Source organism: Podarcis liolepis, assembly GCF_965112155.1.
Source record: "Podarcis liolepis genome assembly, chromosome: 4".
Lineage (NCBI taxonomy): Eukaryota > Metazoa > Chordata > Lepidosauria > Squamata > Lacertidae > Podarcis > Podarcis liolepis.
In genome coordinates this window covers 74580179-74601350 of record NC_139558.1, presented here as the reverse complement: position 1 = coordinate 74601350, position 21172 = coordinate 74580179, and the positions used below count along the sequence as shown (strand labels likewise).

Sequence of the window (21172 nt, the reverse complement as noted above, 5' to 3'; positions counted from 1 at the left end):
TGGCTGTGAAAATGAAGTGAAAGCTAAAACTGAACACCTCTTACATTTAGAATACAGTGGTACCTCTGGTTGTGCACGGGATCCGTTCTGGAGCTCTGGTTGGATCCCGAGGAATTTGCAACCGGGGGTGCCACTTCTGCACATGCGCATGGCATGTAGAGCACTTCTGCGCATGCAATGAGACCCAGAAAAATACTTCCGGGTTTGCCGGGTTCACATCCTGAAGGATATGCAACCAGAGGTGTGCGTATCTTGGGCACCGCTGTATATTCATTTTAGTTCAGAGATCATTCAAACATTTTTGAAAAATAATCAGAAGTACTAACAAAAAAAAACCCCCTTCCTGCCTGTGCAACACGAATCTTATCTACGTTAAAAATAAACTGTCCATATTCCAAAGCAACAGATTTCTGTGGCGCTAATACTGTTAAGTGACAGATGTACCATTTGCAAAATGCAATATTGAAACAAGACATTTCAGTCTTTGCCAGTCTCACTTTTTTGTCAATATAGCCAAGCAACACAGTAAATCAAATTTATAGGAGTTGGGAGGGTTGTGTGGATCAGCCTTTCCCAAACTGGTGCTCTCCAGTTTTCGGAACTACACCTCCCAGCCAACATGGACGATGGTCAAGGATGATAGGAGTTGCAGTCCAAAACGTCTGGAGGCCATCAGGTTGGGGAAGACTGGTGTGAATGCAATGAGACTGGCAAAACTTTCTGATGTGTTTTATTTATTGCCCATGACTACTTTTGTTAATGGGACATGGGTGGCGCTGTGGTCTAAACCACTGAGCCTCTCAGGCTTGCCAATCAGGAGGTCAGCGGTTCGAATCCCTGCATCGAGGTGAGCTCCTATTGCTCGGTCCCGGCTCCTGCCAACCTAGCAGTTCAAAAGTACCCCAAAAAGGGCAAGTAGATAAATAGGTACTGCTCTGGCGGGAAGGTAAACAGTGTTTCCGTGCGCTGCTCTGGTTTCAATGTTCCATTGCGCCAGAAGCAGCTTAGTCATGCTGGCCACATGACCCAGAAAAACTGTCTGCGGACAAATGCCGTCTCCCTCGGCCTGAAAAGCAAGATGAGCGCCGCAACCCCAGAGTCGTCTGCAACTGGACTTAATGGCTTTCTTAAATTTGTAATTATGCAATTTTTTATGTTGCAAGCCAACTTGAGCACAGTTTGGAATGGAAAGGTGGAATACAAATAAAATGATGAATGAGTAATGTGTGGGCATCATCAGAAGCCAACATCATGGTTAGTAATACAGCAGACAGGGACAATAGTGGAATGGTTGTTGGTAGTGCTACTCTACCTTTGTTTTTAAATGCAGTTTTTGTGCTTTCATCAATGCTTCTTTGAGTGCATAAGACTTCAATGACATTATCTGATGCAAGCAGCAGAGTTGCAATTGCTAGCATAGTCGGGTCACAGGACTGGCCCGCCTATCAACAACTACCTATGCTGGAAATAAATGGCGTAAATGTACAGCAGACCCATCGATTTCATGCTTCCACATTACCCTTTGTTTACTTTAGCTGTCCCTTCCTGGGACCAGGTTTTAAGGACTTTGTTTATGAAATGGAAATGATTTACCTTCTTCATCGCTTTCTGACGCACTGCTCTTCTCTTGAGCGAAGTTCTCATTTAGATCCGGTAACCGTATTGAGAATTTGCGTTGTGCTACATCAGCTGGCTTCCTTTCTGAAGGAAGCAGGGAACTCCTCCTGTCCTGTTTATCACAGTGCAATTCCTCTAACTCAGGGCCCTAGGGAAAGAGAGCATCCACATAGTCCATGTTTATTTTACAAGGTGCTATAGTTAAAATTAGGGACGCAGGTGGCGCTGTGGGTAAAACCTCAGCGCCTAGGACTTGCTGATCACATGGTCGGTGGTTCGAATCCCCGCAGCGGGGTGCGCTCCCGTCTTTCGGTCCCAGCGCCTGCCAACCTAGCAGTTCGAAAGCACCCCCGGATGCAAGTAGATAAATAGGGGACCGCTTACCAGTGGGAAGGTAAACGGCGTTCCGTGTGCTGCGCTGGCTCGCCAGATGCAGCTTGTCACGCTGGCCACGTGACCCGGAAGTGTCTGCGGGCAGCGCTGGCTCCCGGCCTATAGAGTGAGATGAGCGCACAACCCTAGAGTCTGGCAAGACTGGCCTGTACGGGCAGGGGTACCTTTACCTTTACCTTTACCTTTTATAGTTAAATTTGTATTAGGACTACTATTCACAATTTCCTGATAACAAAAAAAGAACAGCAGAAAGAACTCTTGAACACATAGGCCCCAAAATATGCATTCTCCATAACAGGTTCTATAAAACAGGTTTTTGGATGTCTGCATAAAACGCACCAAGCACCGCTGCCGTGAAATCTGTTCATTTCAATGGATCATGCACAGAGTTCCCATGCAAAACCTATTGAAATTAAAAGGGTTAACAGCAGCTCTGCTTTTTAAACTTTCCATTATATATTTATTATAAATATGTATGAAGCACCTTGAGTGGGTGTGGGGGGAAATGTTATATAAATATTAATTATTGCAGTAGTTACTGAAGTAAAGTAATTGTTACCACTTTTTGCTTAGTGCTGAAACTTTGTGAATACTAAATTAGAATTATGTGCCGAACAGAATGTTGATATATTTTTAAGATAATGAGAGTACTTCAGATTTGTCGTTAACAAAACTTCAGAGATTTCAAATGCCAGGGAAATGTGGGAGTGAAAGCAGATACGGGTATTACATATCATAACAGAATTAGCAGTCTGAAATGTGTCGAGCAAAAAAATCTGGATTTCAAATTAATTATATGGGAACGATCAGCATGCCTTGAAGTGAAGTATTCTCACCCATCTCAACTCAAATTGCATACACAGCCACAATAATCAGAACAAGATTTAATCTATCAAGGACAATGTCAAGATTCCATTGTTGTTGTTTTTCATTTCCCATACAAATTTGTAAGCTCATTAAGTGTTCATATACAGTGCATGACGCGCAGCAGAAAATAGATAAATAGATTTCTGCTTCCCTTTCAAATCTGGGGGGGGCGCGGAGGACAGGCTACCACAAGTTGCTCAAAAATACTTTTATAAGACAACTTCTAGCAACGAATTGTGGGAGTGGGAACAGGGGAGATGCACTGGAAGAGCAGTCACCATATCTATTGCCCTACTGTTTTCCTATGGGTAGATTGAAAAGTACCTTTTCTTTCCCCTTCTCATTGGTTACAGTGTGAAATACTGTATTTTTCCGTCTATAAGACGCCCCCATGTATAAGATGCCCCCTATTTGGGGGGACTCAGATTTAAGAAAATGGCCTCGGCACTATCCGTGTATAAGATGCCCCCTAATTTTTGACATCATTTATTAGGGGGGAAAACCAAGTCTTATACATGGGAAAATGCGGCAATTCGCTATACCAGCTACAAAGGTAGCATAGGATACCTTCTGAGGGCATGTCGGAGAAACAAAGGGGCTTTGGACGTGGCAAAGCCTCAGTCAGCCCTATTACCATGTTTTCCCCAACACTGCTAGTGTTGTATGCTGAGGGTGTGAGAGAGAGGGGTACAGAGAGTCCTTCATAGCTTACTTCTGTCCGTATGTTTCCATTAAGAGACTCCGTTTCAACTTCAAGTATCTGAGCAATGGGTTCTCGAATTACACCAACTGCTTTAGGTGACTCCTTATCCCCAGATTCGTCACAAAGGCTAGATCTGCCAGAGACAAAAATAGCAGCAGAGTTAACTTACACTTATTTCACATACATTTGTTAGTACTTTTTACCATTTTGGAATTCCAATGTGGCAAGTGCAACATTTCAGCCTTAAGACATCCAGTCTTATTACCGCCAAGTTACTTCATTTCTTTTTCTGTGCTTTTGAGTAAATATCAGCTTTTCAGACTTTGTCAAAAGTGGTACAACTAACTTGTGTAACATAAAGATGGAAATTAATGCTGCTTTGTTGTATGAATAGAGAACAGAGTTCCTTACCTCTAGCTTATTTTCCCAACCATCTTTTGTGCAGTCATATACAGCATGAGATATCGACAATGGAGATTAAAATCAGGACAGAATTTGGACAAATGTCAAAGTGCTTCCATATAGATGCCTAAATATGCACTTAGTCTCTCTCACCTACTTTAGATAACCCTTTGTTGCCAATCTCACTGTCAGACAGTAAGCATAACTATGAGCTCTCATCTTTGTTAGATTGACTTTACACAGAGATTTCCGCAACTTCCACACTAGCCATGACCCAGCTTCCTTCACTGCCCATAGCAAGACAGGGAGCAGAACAAATTTCCGAGAACAACAATGTTGATGGCCCATTGCAACTCGCTCTTTTACAACAAGAGCTGGGTCTCAGCATGATTGCCAGCTCAATTCATTGGAAAAAAAGAAAACCAGGGCATTCAGGAATCCATTGGATCCCATTAGTCCTCCACACCGGCTGTTGTTAGTTCAAACTTCACTAGGAAATGGTGTGATGATGGCAGAGCATTGCAAACATACAGCTTCTCCTATTTTCATCAGCAGATTTTTATAATCCAGGTAAAAAGAAATAATGTCCTCCAGACATCAAGATCAAAAATTGGTTATGCTTAGAGAAAGCTGGTACTCAAGTCCACATTAGGTTAGAATGTAGATACTACCCTTGTTGGTTCCTAAAAGGCTTACCAAGGATTTTCTCTTAAGAAAATCACAGCTTGCCCTCCGCTTGAAAGACTTCGCCATCAATTAGCATAGTACCAAAAATAGATTTTAATGGAATTGAAGGCTATGATGGAATTTCCTCAATAAGGGATTAGCAAATAAAGAAAATGTCCCATTGTTTGTCTGGCTGAAACTACACAGAGGCAAACTTTCAAGGAGAAGGATAATCCCTTGTCCTTGAAAGTAAAGTCAAAACTAGGCTCCAAATTAGGCACTGGAGTAGAATGCATTTTACCAAGCCACTAACTGTGTTTGTCTAGCTTAACTGAGTCATGAATCCTATGTAGTTTGCTACAGTTTAGAAGGATGGCTCCCTTTTGAAAAAGCAGTTGTTAGGTACTACAGTAGGCTGCCAGATGCAGGCATCTCATCATCTCAGTACAGGATCTTGCCTCCGTGTTGGATTATTCTCTCCTCTTTGATAGGTGGAGCAGCTGAATAAACCAAGGCTGATGTGGCCAAAATAGTACAAGCAATATGCACACAGCACTCTCTACTGTCCACTTCGATACTCTCTGGTCCATTTCTGTCAAACCTTTGTAATCAGTGGACTGCAATGGCACAGGAGTATTTTGAGACCAGCCACTGGCCCAGATCCTCGATTCTTAAAGTGGTAGCATGAAGCACGACCCAGTTTAAGAGGATGTGAATTCAAAGTGGCATGCATGCGCTAATATTCAGCAGCACAGATTAGATACTGTCATTGGGAATTCCCATGCATGCAAATAGTAGGGATGGTGTCAAAGGTTATGAAAGACATGGTGTCTCTACTTCACCATTGCTGGGTGTGCAAGACACTGTCCTTGATTCTCCCAGTGATCCACAGCAGCTTCCTAGCTAGCAGCACTCTCAAGAACATGTTGTGCTGTCTCTGCACTCAAGAAAACAGGGTCATATTGATTCCTGAGGCCCTAGGATTGGTATAGTATGATACCATGGTTCTGGTGGTTTAGCATCCATAGCACTAGAAGTTGAGACAGCATTTTTTTTTCCAATGTGGTTCTCATGCTCACCAGAAACATCATTTCCTTATAGAAAGTTGCCAACGCTAAATGTTGATCCAAAAACTAGGAGAGGAAAGGTTTCAACCTTCTCAGACCCAGGAATTTCTTGCTGCCCCACAGTGGCTAAGGTGGGGGAAGGAGCAGAAAGTCTATAAGCAAGCCTTTGAAAAATGTGTTTAATCAGCAAGAAGGACAGCATTGTGAGCCTCTTGGAAGCTTGACTTTAGAATCTTTGTGTGTTAAGGGTTGCTAATGCATACCCCCCAAATGTGGGGATACAGACATAAACAGACACAAAACAGAAGGGTTATAGTTGCCTTCTCCAATGGCTGTGCTAGCTTGGACTGATGGAAATTGTAGTACAAAGTAGCTGGAGCGCACTGTATTGAAGAAGGCTGGCTGGCCTATAGGCATCATTAAAGATGAGAATAATCGGCATTCTACCCTTCACCACAATATTGTATATAAAAGTACTAAGACATTTCTATACAATATTGTGAAGGATGCAACAAAAATTACTATGCTGTAATATTACAGAAACTACATTTTTCACAAACAAGGAAGCTTCTTGATATTGTCAAGAGCTGAAATAAGGGATGTAAGCTTCGTCTTTTTAAAGCAAAAACACATTTTAAAGCTGCTGTGAAACAACAGATGTGATAGAAGTTAACGTCTGCTCAAGCCCTTGCAACCAAAGGAACTCAACTGTTTTACTTACCGTACATGAAGCAAAAATACATGTGCTTGTGTGTGTGTGTGTGCGCGCGCACATGCACGTGTGCCTATGCATGCACACACCAAGAGGGACTAATAGAAGGAATCATACCCATACATTTCCTAGAGCTTCTTTGACTAGAGAACTGATTTAACACAGAAGTCCAGTCACTCAATGAATCCATAGTATAAACAATTTCCACAAAGGACAAGCAAAACATGAGATTCCCTTCTCTTCCCACGAAACCTGAGCAGATAAAGTAGATCTTGCACTTGAGCTGCTAAATGTATACATGATCTTATTAGGTAAGCGTCAGCCCCAAGACAAGTAAAAAGAGCACCTTCAAAAAGGAATATGCTAAATCCTTGAAAACACCTTTCATTGGATATTTAGCATCATACTTCCACACATTCCTTTTCAGTTTGGTTTAGATATCATCACTTGCCCATGAGGTTGCCAAAAGGCCTCTACCCCTGTAGCAGAAAAACATGGAAGCCAGTTAACATTTACATGCTCTTTACCCTATGCAACACCTGCACGTAGCAGTGCCACTGCTGCATGGTTTGCATTAAAAGTTCCTGATATACTTTGGCATCCAACCGGCAACACGTGTGTTGCTACTGCTACTGCTTGAACACGCAAGCCAGCATCACCACGGGTACAACCTTTTCAGCAGTCTAAGCAAGCAAGTGGTGATCTCTAAACTAGCTCGGAATTAGAAGGGCAAAATAAAAGTTATACCTGCTTTATATCTGCATAGGAAGAGGATCGTGCCGAAAAATGAAAACACCACTAATAAGCAAAACTCTACGTGCATTCAATAGTAGCCTTTCAAATGACTTGTATAAAATGGGATGCCAATAATATGTACCTTCCTTTGTGGTAATCTGCTGCATAGTCTTACCTTGACTGTCCATTCTCCTCTGATGAAGAATAAATGTTTTCCATCTCTTCCGTGTTCAAGCCCAGCTCAGAGCCATAGCTTTGCTGTACAAGCTGCCAGAATTCTTGCTTGCTCAGTCTCTGGAAAACACAAAACAAAAAATTAAGTACGCTTGGTCGGTAACCACAGTAGATTGCTTGTCTTTTAAAGTTATACCCTATTTAAGCAGAGGTAACAAATGCTCTTATTCACTTAAAAAAAATAATCCCAGTTGCTAGTAATGTTCAGTCTATGATCCACAGTATACCTAGCTGCATCTCTAAATAAAAGTGTGAAACAGAGCTTTCGTTCTAACACCCATTTTCAACTCTAACATAAAACTAACAATACAAACCCATCATTATAGATTAATTATCTTTAAGATAGTACACTCCCGGTACTTTTCCATATGGCTATTGGGATCCAAGACCACTATAGTCTTTGCCCCCTCCCACCCCAATTCCTGAAATTTTTTTTTTATAAAAAACTTCTCCAAGTCTTTTTAACTGCTGTGAACAGCTGCATCCTCTCAGCTGACATTAGTTGTACAACAATACCACAATCCCCTCTTAGCCAGCTGTCTACAGGTCAAGTGGCTTCTTCACTCAACTGCTGAAGAGGCCCCAAGCATAGTGACAACAGCAAAATAGCATGTGAACCAAAGCAATGTAGAGTTACCCAACTCAAACACAGGAGTCAAACATAGCTCACTACGTTAACCAAAAAAATCTGATCCTATGTTGATCATGAATTAACCATCACTGAACTGTTTTCTCGTTTGTCTCCTCTCTTGCCAGAACATATTCTGAACCTGCCTTGAAATGATGTACTAGGATTACATGTTTAATGTTAAAGCAGGACGCACAGGGTGGTATAAAACTCACTAAAGCATAAGTACGCTTGCCATTTGTACCTAACTACTGACAAACATCAGAAGCATTAAAAAACTTTCCAAATATGCTTTCTCCTAGCCTAGGAGAAATAGAAGATTTCCTCCATCTCATTGAGATGTGACACGATAGTGTTGTGAACTGCACTTTCTGTTCACTGTGAGTGGCCAGGATTGTTAACTAAAGAACCTGAATGGTCCTTAATGACCAGAAATTGTTTTTTTTTTCCTGATAGCCAGAAGACCTTTATTGGCCTATGTATTGGCCTATATACAGTGGTACCTCGGGTTAAGAACTTAATTCGTTCTGGAGGTCCGTTCTTAACCTGAAACTGTTCTTAACCTGAGGTACCACTTTAGCTAGTGGGGCCTCACGCTGCTGCCGCCGCACTGCCACCACCCGATTTCTGTTCTCATCCTGAAAGCAGAGTTCTTAACCCGAAGCACTATTTCTGGGTTAGTGGAGTCTGTAACCTGAAGCATCTGTAACCTGAAGCGTCTGTAACCCGAAGTACCACTGTAGTACCAATCAGAATTTGGAAGACGACACCTCTCAGAGTTAAGGGAACAGTCTGAAAGCACATGATGCGACAACCTTTTTGAAGTTAAGCACGCCATGGGCTCTGGTCAGGATGAAGACTGGAGACTGCCTACAATCTATATGTAAGCTACTTTCCGTTTCATTGTGGAATAGCCGCAGGTTATAAATGTAATAAATAAGAAGAGTTGCCGAGAAAGTTTGGAGCTAGGATTTGAATTTTAAATGGAGATCTCTCTCTCTCTCTCTCTCTCTCTCTCTCTCTCACACACACACACACACACACACACAGAATCTGGAGGTGCAGGGTCCCTCTCTGACACTTGGATACAGGTTTAGCAGACTAGCTGCCTGTCGTAGCCTTGGATTTGCTACCAGTATTCTCTGCTTGTATATTTGTAAATAAATGACAAAAGGTGTCAAAAGTCTGTAATGCACTCATTCAAAATACATCAGAAACTAAACTCTGCAACACAGCCAATACCAAACATTCCAGAATTTCTAAATTCAGATGTTAGCAGAGGAGGCAAGCAGCACGAGGCCTATGCTTTCTTCCCCTTTTTCGCCATTATTTTTTCATCCCTCTTTGCCCGTATTTGTTTATATGACCTTGAGTGTGGGCCAGTTGACATTTCACGTGGCAGTCACATTTGCTGTGGTAAATAACTGAAACACCCAATGGCCTGTTCGCACAAAACAGTCTAAGCAAAATTAAGATTTAGCTATGGCTTACACTGCGCTACTGGGCCCAGTTCAAAATGTTAGTCCTAGCATACATAGTCCCAAGGTAGTGAGGTATGTCTCTCTCTCTCTCTCTCATTAGCTTTTAGGAAGAATCTAAAAACATTTCTGTTTACTTAGGCATTTGGTGGCTGAAAGATCTTTTCCTGGCAATACTGGAATTACTGAGTGAGTTCTTGGTTTTTTTTAGAAGTTTTAAACTATTTTTAGGAAATTGTTTTTAAACTTTTTTTTTACATTTTTTTTTTTTTTACAAATTCTTTTTATTTTTATTCCATACAGACAAAACACACACAAAAATCAACAAAACACAAACTTAAAAAAGAACATTAAAAAAAAATTCTCAATCACAACAAAAAAGCGTACAAAACTCTTATTTCCATAGTTTTTTCATAACGTATTTCTTTCTTTTGGGACTTCCTTCAGCCTGGCCGCAAATCATACAGAATAAATAAGTAAAATCACACGTTTCATCTTTTATATTGTCATTATGTCCAATTTTGTTCTCTATTTTCCTTGTACAATAACCTTAGACTGTCACAGTACATCTCTAAACCCCCTTAGCGTTATTTGTCTATCACTGATGTTTTCCAGATAGTTTACGTATTTTCCCCAGTCCCTGATGAACACTTGATCTTTTATATATCTAATCTTTCCCGTTAACTTGTCTAGCTCTGCATATTCTGTTAGTTTACATCTCCACTCCTCTACTGTTGGAGTTTCTTCCTGTTTCCATCTTTGAGCTATTAAGATCCTTGCTGCCGTAGCCGCATAGTATACCATTCTGCAATCCTCCTTTCTTATCTCTCGTTGTAATATTCCTAATAGGAAAGTTTCGGGTTTTTTTATAAACGTGTACTTTAATATCTTTTTCAGTTCTGTATATACCTTTTCCCAGAACTGTTTTACCTTTCCGCACTCCCACCACATATGGTAGTAGGTGCCCTCTGCGTCTTTACATCTCCAACACTTGCTGTTCACCTTATACATTTTTGAAAGTTTTACAGGTGTCAGATGCCACCTATAAAACATCTTCATAACATTTTCTTTTATTGCCGTACACGCTGTAAAATTCAATCCCTCTTTCCATAATCTTTCCCAGTCCTCATATTGTATACTATGGCCTACGTCTTTTGCCCAACGAATCATCACTGATTTCACCTCCTCGTCTCCCAGATTCCAGTCTAACAGCATCCTGTATGCTTTAGATATGTTTTTCACCTTGTTGTTTATTATTTCCGTCTGGAATCTTGAGTCTTTGTCTACATACCCTCTTTCTTTAATGTCTCTACTAAGCATCTGATTAATCTGTTGATGACTAAACCAATCATACACATATTCTCTGATCATCTCGTAGGGTTTGATTCTCCATTTCCCATCCACTTTAGTTACTAGTTGGTTGTATGTTGCCCAGTTACCTCCCATGTTAATAGTTTTTCTATTTATTATTTCAAGTGGTGCTAACCAGTGGGGTGTTTTCGGTTCCAGTATATTTTTGTATCTTTCCCACACTTCTATTATCGGTCCTCTAAAGATGTGATTGCTAAATCCCCTGTGTACTTTCGTTTTATTATTCCACAGGTAGGCATGCCAGCCGAAATGGTTATCGAAACCCTCCAGATCGAGTAGCTCCGTATTTTCTAAGTTGACCCAGTCTTTCAGCCAACTTAAGCATGTCGCCTCATAGTATAACATAAGGTCTGGCAGTGCAAACCCCCCCCTTTCTTTTACATCTGTGAGTAATTTGAATTGAATTCTGGGTTTTTTGCCCTGCCATACGAACCTCGAAACTACCCTCTGCCATTCTTTTAGAGTCTTACTCCCTTTTATTATAGGTATAGACTGAAACAAAAACATCAATCTTGGTAAAACGTTCATCTTTATCATATTTATTCTTCCCCATAATGATAGTTTTAATCGTCCCCATTTCTCTAAGTCTTTCTTTATTTCCCTCCATACTGGCTCATAGTTATTTTTATAAAGGTCCATATTTTTAGATGTGATCCAGATACCAAGGTACTTAACTTTCTTTGCCGTCCCTAACTGCCATTGCTGTTGAGTTAATTCTATTGTCTTTGGGTCCACATTCTTATGTATCATTTTTGTTTTCGTCTTGTTTAGTTTAAATCCGGCCACCTTTCCAAATGATTCTATTTCTCTCATTATCTCTCCTATTGATGTTAAAGGATCTTCCGTCATCACCACTAGATCGTCGGCGAAGGCCTTGGTTTTATATACGTTCTGACCTAATGTCACGCCTTTTATATTTCCATTTTTCCTTATAGAGTTTAGGAGGGTTTCTATCACTGTTATGAATAGTAACGGGGAGAGTGGGCATCCTTGCCTTGTACCCTTCCTTATCTTAATCTCTTCCGTTACTGTGCCATTTACAATCAGCTTAGCCTTCTGATCCGTATATATTGCTTTTACCCCGTTATAAAAATCACTGCCTACACCCATATGCTCTAGATTTCTCAACATAAAATTCCATATTACATTATCAAACGCCTTTTCGGCGTCGATAAACATCATTGTAACTTGTTTATTAAACCTAATAGATAAGAATTCTAACATGTCCACAATATGTCTTATATTATCTCTCATCTGCCGACCTGGCAGAAATCCCGCCTGGTCCTTATGGATAACATCTGCCAGTACATCTTTTAACCTTCTTGCCAGGATTCCTGCGTATATCTTATAATCTACATTCAACAATGAGATTGGTCTATAATTTCTGACTTGAGTTAGGTCCGAATCTTGTTTGGGTAGGAATGTGATAAACGCCTCTTTCCAGGTTTCCGGGATTTCCCCTTTCTTTAATATTATATTCATTGTTTTTTTCAGAGGTTCCACCAAGACTGATTTCATTTCCTTATAATAGCCAGCCGTGAACCCGTCAGGGCCTGGGGCTTTTCCCCTCTTCAAATTTTTGATTATCTCCTCTATTTCCTTATTTTCAATAGGTATGTTCAATCTTTGTTTTCCTTCCAGTGGGATTTTCCGTCCTCCTTTATCTTTCAAAAATCTTTCTATCTTCCTTTGTCCTATCTTTTCTTGATCATTATATAAGTTGCTGTAAAAACTTATAAACTCGCTCCTTATTCCTTTGGGGTCAGTTCTTTCTTCCCCCTCTACTATTATTTTATTAACTATCCCTTGTTCTTTCCTTTTTTTAATTTGCCAGGCAAGCCATTTGCCTGGTTTGTTAGCATGTTCAAAGTTTCTTTGTTTGAGTCTTTTTATATTCCATTCCACCTCCCTATTTATTATTGTGGCAAACTGAGTTTGAAGGATTTTTATTCTTTCCTTTGTTTCTAAACAGTTGGGTTTCTGAACTAATTTTCGTTCGTTTATCATTATTTGTCCTAAGATTTCCTCTTTGTTTTTTTCTCTTTTCCTATTTTTAATTGCATTTTGTTGAATAAAAAATCCTCTTATGACCGCCTTGCTGGCATCCCAAACTATATTTTCTTTCGTTCCTTTGCCACAATTGTCTTTAAAGTATTCCGTCAATTTTTTCTTTGCCATTTCCACCACCTCTTGATCATCCAACAAGTAATCTTTTAATCGCCATCTATAAGATCTTTTCTCATAACTGTCTAATTCCATCTCTAGTGGGTTATGATCTGAGATTACTTTTGGCTTTATTTCTATATGTTTAGTTCTTGGGCATAGTTCTTTTGAAATCCAGATCTGATCCAATCGAGAAAAGGATTGGTTGGGTTCTGAGTGAAAGGTAAATTGCTTTTCTAGCGGGTGTCTCAAGCGCCAAATATCTACTAGGCCACAGTTTTCTACCATAGAAAAAAAAGATTTTGGCAACTTCCCTTCTTTATTTGCTCTATCTCTAAGTCTGTCCATCTCAAGTGAGACCACTGCGTTCATATCCCCCATTAATATTATTTTTTGATCGGCATATTCCATTAATTTCTCTTCTAGTTTTTTGAAGAATTCATTTTTGCTGCCATTCGGGGCATATATCCCCACTACCAATATTTTTTCCCCCTGCCAGTTAATGTTAACCGCTATCATCCTCCCCTCCTCATCTTTAAACATTATTTTAGCTTCTATCTTATTACTGATGTACAATACCACACCCCTTTTTTTAACCCTATCCAAAGCTTCATACTCATTTCCCAACCGCTTATTAATTATCACTTTTCTATGCTTTCTGGCCACATGTGTCTCCTGGAGACAGATAACATCCAGGTTTTTTTACAGTTTTTTTTTTACAGTTTTAGCTGTATTCTGAGTTTCATAAAAACAACAGCAGCAATCTTGAGAAACACGAGAGCTCTGAGTTTCCCACTGTAGGTGCTGCCCTGTGCAAATGTAACCCATGAATTCATACATTTTCCATTTCAGCTATTAAAAGTATTGCCATTTCTATAAATGTGCTTCTCAAAATATGGAGGAAATGAGATTTTAAAAATAATTATACTTGTCTTCTCTGTACTTGCATTGTTGAGAAAAACTGATATGCCATTCAAATGAACTCTGGCCCTCCAAGAAGGCAAGACAGCCACTGTACAATCTTTCGCAGTCAAAGTACAGGCAGCTGGTTTTGAAGATAAGTAAACTGAGAGAATCTCAGATGAATGACCAACCATACTGTTATGTGTTCCCCACTTCCTCAAGCAGTGAAAAGCTCCAGGGGCACAGCAAAACTTAGCCTCCTTTGGACATGGGAAATTTAGTGACAGATACAACAGAGCGCGTCTGCTTACATGGGAGGGTTCTTAAGTCCTTCACCCAGCCGCAGCCTCCCCACTCCTTATGTCCTATCAAGACCCTTTTGCTAACATAAAGCGGCGGGTCTCAGATTTCCCAAGGCAACTTATCCCAGTTTTATCCCCTCATACCACATCAATGTACAACATTGATGAGGCCTCCTCTGAAATGACTAAATGGAGCTGAAGTGAGAAGGGCATGGAAATGTACTGTTCCATGCATAGAATTCAGAGTAGTAATAGCACTAGGACTGGCTTTCTAATATTTGATTTTATTTACAACAGGAGTGGGGAACCTCCTGTGGCCCTCCAGATGTTGCTGGACTCCAACTCCCACTGGTCATCCTGGCTGGAGCTGGTAGGAGCTGCCCCAATACACCTGGAGGATCGCAAGTCCCCTGACCCTGATTTACAAATATACAGACATTCCTTCAGCAGACAACAAGTCCCTAGAGAACTATTTGTGCATGCTTTACCAAGTTCTCCCTCTACCTGGCTTTATTCAAATTGTGTGGGGTTTTTCCTCCCACCCCCAGAAACACACCCCTTGTGCACAGCACTGGTCATAGATGCCACCATTGTAAATGAATTGGCCATTCAGGAAATAGCTACACCCATTAAAGGAATATTAAGGTTCCCCCCACCCTAAATCCCAACTCCAATCAGGTGATATACCCACTAACAGGAATCAGACAAGCAAACTCACGTTTATGCTCCAACTATACAGTGTAACTCATTCACCACGAGAACTCAAGCTTTCCTAATGAATTAATGGTAACTATTTGCCATTCATATGAAGCCAGTAGAAAATATTTGCTCAAGCATGCCACGTAAGTCAGAAGTATGGTAGAAAACTTTCCATCAAACAATATATTCACAAATTACCAATACACACAAAATGCTCCCTCGGGAGAATACAGATTTAAGACTAGTAGGTTTCTCACGCAAAACTTAACCCACTCTCCCTGCATCATTCACCTGCAACCTGCCGCACGAAAAGAAAATGAAACCTTACATTTGCAGTTCCATAATGTAGGCAACTTCATAGTGGCATTCAGGAAACTGGACACATCTTCGGGGAAAAGTTGGCAGAGAGTACTTCAACAACCTCCCGTGGGTTTAAAATCATTGCATAAAATTCAGGATTTCCTGAAGTGCCGTAGAACCCTCTCATGGCCACATGGCTTACAAGCTGGTCCAGGCTATACAAGTAGAACGTAATAAAAAGGAAGATCCCCCCACCCCCCCACCCCCCCGTAGACAAATGCCTCCGCAATATAGTGGCAAACAACCTGGATTGATCAAGAGGTCATGAAGGAAAGCGCTGGAGAGAAAGAGCTGCATTTATGTAACTTCCTACTATAGGCACTTTGCAAGCTGCTGAAAAATGGGCAGGTCTGTTTTCAGAACTGGAAGTGGGACGTGCTTTGCTCAGTTCCTGGGGCCCTCCCACTAAGAAAACAGGTAAGCAGGTTTATATGAAAACATACGGCTCAGGATTCCTAAGAATCTATCGAGTAGGTTCCTCCCCACCACAGAACACCTGGATAGACAGGAAAACAAGTGTGGTTACCCGGCTTTTGAGAGAATTTATCTTCTGCTCCTCATGCACAATTCATTTAAAAATGCCTTAAGTCTCTAACAGTATCTCAGGGGAGCTGCTTTCAAGGCTGCTTAGTAGGCTAATGCTGCTATTAGTTCCACTCAAAGCCGGTCAAGCCACAGTTTGTTGCAGGGAAAGAACACGGACAGCATTCCTGGGCAGAGCTTCCTTATCAGGTTTCTCTTTAACCCTTTCACTAACATGCACATACATTAGGGGGGCGGGGAGTGCAGGCTATAAATAGAGAGGGGAAATCACACTTGACTAGCAGGCCCAGAAGACCCAGCCACTTCTGAAAAAGCAAACCGGTACCGGCCCTTCCAGAGTAGACTAGTCAGCACTGACAAAGCACCCTTTGCCATGTCTGCCCCTCAACTTGCCTTCCTTTCTAGGCTGGCAAAGCAGCTGCTGTGATTAAAGATTCACACTGCTTATGATACATGATAATCTACTAATTGCTGTGAAACTCTTTATCTTCCAGAAAACTGCAGATTCCGAAATGTGAAACCCTGTACAGGGCATCATGAATAAACTGAAGCTCAATCCAGACAAGACTGAGGCACTGTTAGTCGGCAGTTCCCTAGACCAGATGGATGGCAGGTTGCCTGCTCTTCATGGGGTAACACTCCCTCTGAAGGACCAGCAACATAGCTTGCTTTGGGTGCTTCTGGGTCCTTTGCTGTTGCTTGTGGCTTAGGAAGCTTCAGTGGTGCAGAGTGCCTTCTATCAGCTTTGGCTAGTGGCCCAGCAGTGTCCCTATCTGGGCAGGGATAGCCTAACTTTTGTCACCTATGCTCTGGAAAACTCTAGGTTAGATGACCACAACAGGTTATACATGGGGTTGCCTCTGAAGATGGTTCAGAATTCAGCAGCTAAGGCAAGACAGTTCAAGTATATGACACCAATCCTGGCCAGACTGCACTGGCTACCAATTAGTTTCTGGGCCCAATTCTATGTGCTGGTTTTGACCTATAAAGCTTTAAACGGCTCTGGACTGCAATACCTCAAGGACCGCCTCTCTCCATATGAACTGACCTGGAGCCTTCTTTGTGTGCCTTCTTCTTTGTGTGCCTCCTCCACAAGAGGTCTAGAGGGCAGCAACATGAGAACGGCCCTTTTCTACAGCAGCTCCCTGTTTATGGAATTTTCTCCTCAGGGGGGTTTGGCCGGAGTCTTCATTATACACCTTCAGGCGCCAGGCGAAAACAGTTCCTCTTCAGCCAGGCCTTTGGCTGATTACTATCTTAGAGGCCTTTCAAATGTTACATATCTTGAGGCACCAGGCAAAAACATTCCCTTTTTCCCAGGCCTTTGGTTAATTAAACAATCTATGGCTTTTTAAACTGGAGGTGGGGAGGGATAATTGTTTTTGTTTGTTACTGTGTTATGAATTTTTGTGTTTTTAAATTGTAAGCTGCCCCGTGATCCTCGGATGAAGAGAGGTATAGAATGTAATAAATAAATAGTTTATTAAATTTGTATTGATAAAAGCAATCATTGATATATATATACCTTCCACCCACAATAAGTAGAGGTGTGTGTCTGCCTGCCTGCTAACAACCAATCTCCCTGGACACATTTAACTTTGCTTGCTATGAAAGGAATTCCTTTTGTTGATGTTTCTTAAGTCTATAGCCTTTATGGTTGTGAGAAGATACCTTCAGCCTTCAAAAATGTGAATCCAGCATTAAAATACCTCTGCAGTTGCATATGCAACCCCACAGGCATGAGCTATCTTTTGCTAAGAATGTAAGAGCCCTGATGCTCTTACCAAACACCTGATGCTGAACCAAAACAGCGATCTCCCTAGTCCACCATCTTGTTTCTTACACTGGCAACCTTATGCCTCTGGGTCCCGCTATTGCTTTACAGCACCTGGTATTGAAAGGAATGCTGTCTAATCCTGTTGTGTCAGTTCTCTTCAGTTTCTCTAAACAAAACACTAAAGTTGCCCAGTAGTCGGGGTGGGGGGTGGGGAATCCCCTCAATCTCAGGAAGATTATGGGTGAACAAGAAACACCTTAAAATATCCAACTGTTAAGTTGTGGGTGAACATATCAGACGACACAGCGATTCTTCAAGCAGCTCTTGTTTATTCACAGGCCAGGACAGAACTCAACTGAAGGGTTCAGTCAGCCTGCTTTATATAGAGCTCCAGTACAACGTTACTGTAACAACTTTCTAAAACTATCCAATCACTGAACATCACTTTCGATCCCTTATTGCATAACTATCTACAGTATCCCCCTGCTGGCACAGGGTGAGAACTTCAGTACATAACACCAACAACTGTAAAAAAAAAATACATGGAAAACCTACAATTGGATGATCTAGGTAGACGAAAACACACACAAAGTACCTAATTCCCAGTGTATTTCAAACACAAGAGAAAAGCTGCTTCACAAACAAGACAGTAGATTTGTTCACCAATTCAAGAGAGCTATCTTTTCTCCTAAAGACATTTCTCAGACCCTTACCAAATGGGTAAGCAGATTCAGTTTAGGGTTTGCATGACACATTAAACTGTGGCTAATCAAAAGCAAGCAATAGCTTTCCATCTTCTCGTTGCCATGTTACACTGACAAGCATGGAAACACAAAGCTCGGTGTGGCTCCTTCTCATTCCACTAAACTCAAGTTAATATGATGTTTGAATGTGGCCAGTGTGTTTGATTTCCCTCCTGTATTAAAAAAAAAATATCCCTGAACAAGCTAGTATGCTTAAGAGAAGCTTAGATGTTTGGGTTTTTGTTTTGTTTTTACGTGAGAGAGAATATTTCAACGTGTCATCTTCCACCTGCTACTTGAAACGGCCTGTTTTAGGGAAGTAGTGTGCCATGTGGCATTTCTGAACATGTTTAGAACTGAAGTTTAAGTCTTTCTAAGAATATTTTTGGAATAAACCAAAACCTGTTTAAGGTTTCAATTCAGTTTTTAAAATAAAGATGCCTAAATCCCTCACTTGGAAACTATTATGTTTGGTAACAGGTAAGTCCAGGGGCCATGCATGGTTCTGAGGCCTCAGGACTCTTTCTAGGCCACATCCCCTCAGCAGCCCTAACTCTACAACCTCCCTGGGTGCTTTTGCCTGTCCTTGCTTTCCTGGAGGAGACATGTATGCATAGAAACCTCTGACCTTTGGGGTGTGTACAGAAACCATGGCTGGAATGCAGCCTACTGTATGATGCAGAAATGGGGAACCTGTGGCCACTAGGTTGTTATTGGAATCCCAACAGCCCCAGCCAGCCTGGCTAAAGGTCAAGGATGATGGGAGCTGAAGTCCAGCAACATATGGAGGGTCACAGGTTCTCCATCCCTGCTACATAGGCTAAGAGTCACATGATCTAATGCTCTACCAGTTTTGGCCTTTGGCTTATACGTGCTTATACGTGGCCCACAACAGGTTGCCCATGAGGGGAATACAATGCTCAGGCTGAAAAAGATTTCCTATCCCTTCTTTTCATATCCTTATAGATTACAATATGCTTTTGTTATGACTTTTGTGTGTGTGTGACTAAGATCTCTCCACATCCCAAAGCAGAACTACATCAGGCCTCATGCCAAACCTTGGTAGGCATTATGTGAGCACACAGTTCGGAGCCTTGGGCTTACACTGCCCTCACGTGCCCTTGTGTGAAGGCAATTCACTCTCTAATGAAACCTGATCTGATGCGAAAAGTAATGCATCATAAGGCTCTCAAGAACCTACAAACACTAAAGACCACCTGTCCAAAAAATTACCTTCCTTCTCTCCAACCCTGTTATATAGTGGAGATGTTTAACTTCCATTTATACCATTTCCCCATGACATCATGTTTTTCTAGCTCTTATTTATGAACCAAATATCACCAAGAAGGCCAGAGTGCTAGGCAGGGTACCTACCCCAGCTATCATCTCAAGATTGACTTTACTGCCTGCCACAGGTATAGACTTCTTGTTGTGACAAATCTTGCACTGAATGTTTTTTAAATTAACATCTAGTCACCTTTACTGTTCTAAACCACACCAATCTTACACACAAGCACCCTTATGCACTTGATATCCAGTGCTAATTTTTTAAGAATGCATAACTTAACAATTGCAAGTCTCGGAACTTAGTTGTAGAGTGCAAAGGCAAACAACTAGCAATATATGTTAGAATTCAAGCATTTTAAAAAATGGCCAGTGCAGACGTTTCCCAAGCGTATCAAAGCTTACCTTCTCCAACAACGAATTCTGCCACAATCTAAAGATATTGAGGTAGCTTCTGTCTCTGGCACTGAATGAAGTAAAGAAAAACTGCAAAGAAAAATGACAATTGTGTTCAATTTGTAAAATGATCTGAATGTTGCATATCCTCATCCCAAGGAAAATACATGGAACTAAGGCTACATGATTTCAGTTGATTTTGTTTCCATTAATAAGGCTGTCCCCATCCGGGTGGATTTCAGAGGACAACTTAACACCCATCTGTTCACACAGGCATTTGGGGGAGGACCGTTATTGAGAAGTACTATTTCTGACGCTGCTGCTGAGCTGTTTTGATTGGCATAATATGTTTTTTAATTGTGCTTAAATTAATTACTTACTTCACCAAACCTTTATTAGGCATTACAAGTATAGGTCATCATAAAACTTAATAAAACAGCCATGTAAAATATATAATGACACAGATTTTCATTGGGATTTATTCCCACTAAATAATGCCATTCACAACTCTAAGAGATACTATTGACAAACACTCAGCCACCCTTGCAGTTACTTCCTGGTTAATGTCAGACAGATAGAATCTGATATTTTCATTGTGCCATGGTGTTAGACTACCCAAAAAGGGGGATAGCACGTGTTTGTGTAGCTGGTTGTACAATGGACAGTAGAAAAGGATACGTTCTACAGTGTCCAACACATTCAAAGAACATCCACAATGTCTATCATTTCTGGGGATGTTTAAATATCTGCCCTTGACAAAAGCTGGGGGGGGGGGGGAAACATTCAGTCGGGTTAACATAAAGGCCTGCTTTGGACTGGAATTATTAATTTTGAGATATAAGTGACCTTGTTATCTGTTGTATTTAAACCATAGAACTTGAGGGAGCAAATGTTATTTACAGCTGACGCGATGTTTTGTTTTTCGATGTCCCTTAATCTGGTTTGAATATTGCGATAAATATATTGCTCACGTGAATTATACAAGGGTTCCAAGTCAATACCAATATATCTGATTTTGCTATGTAAGAGTTGGAATCCTCTGGATTTATAAGAATCCTTAAGTAAGTCAGAGAGCAGACTCAATGGTTGCCAATGGAAATGGCAACACAACCAGTATTTTATAGTGCTA

General features: G+C 41.0%; 1 protein-coding gene across 4 annotated transcripts in view; it reads right to left on the bottom strand.

The window, feature by feature from the left end:
- Positions 1-21172, bottom strand: part of GRAMD1C (GRAM domain containing 1C) — a 68563-nt gene that overhangs the window by 17643 nt on the left and 29748 nt on the right. For all 4 annotated transcript variants that reach the window (XM_083500418.1, XM_083500417.1, XM_083500420.1 and 1 more), the window contains exons 6-9: positions 20053-20133; positions 7338-7456; positions 3590-3713; positions 1594-1765 (exon numbers count right to left, since the gene is read on the bottom strand). In XM_083500418.1, the coding sequence (XP_083356544.1) occupies positions 1594-1765; positions 3590-3713; positions 7338-7456; positions 20053-20133 (496 nt within the window). The remainder of the gene's footprint in view (positions 1-1593; positions 1766-3589; positions 3714-7337; positions 7457-20052; positions 20134-21172) is intronic.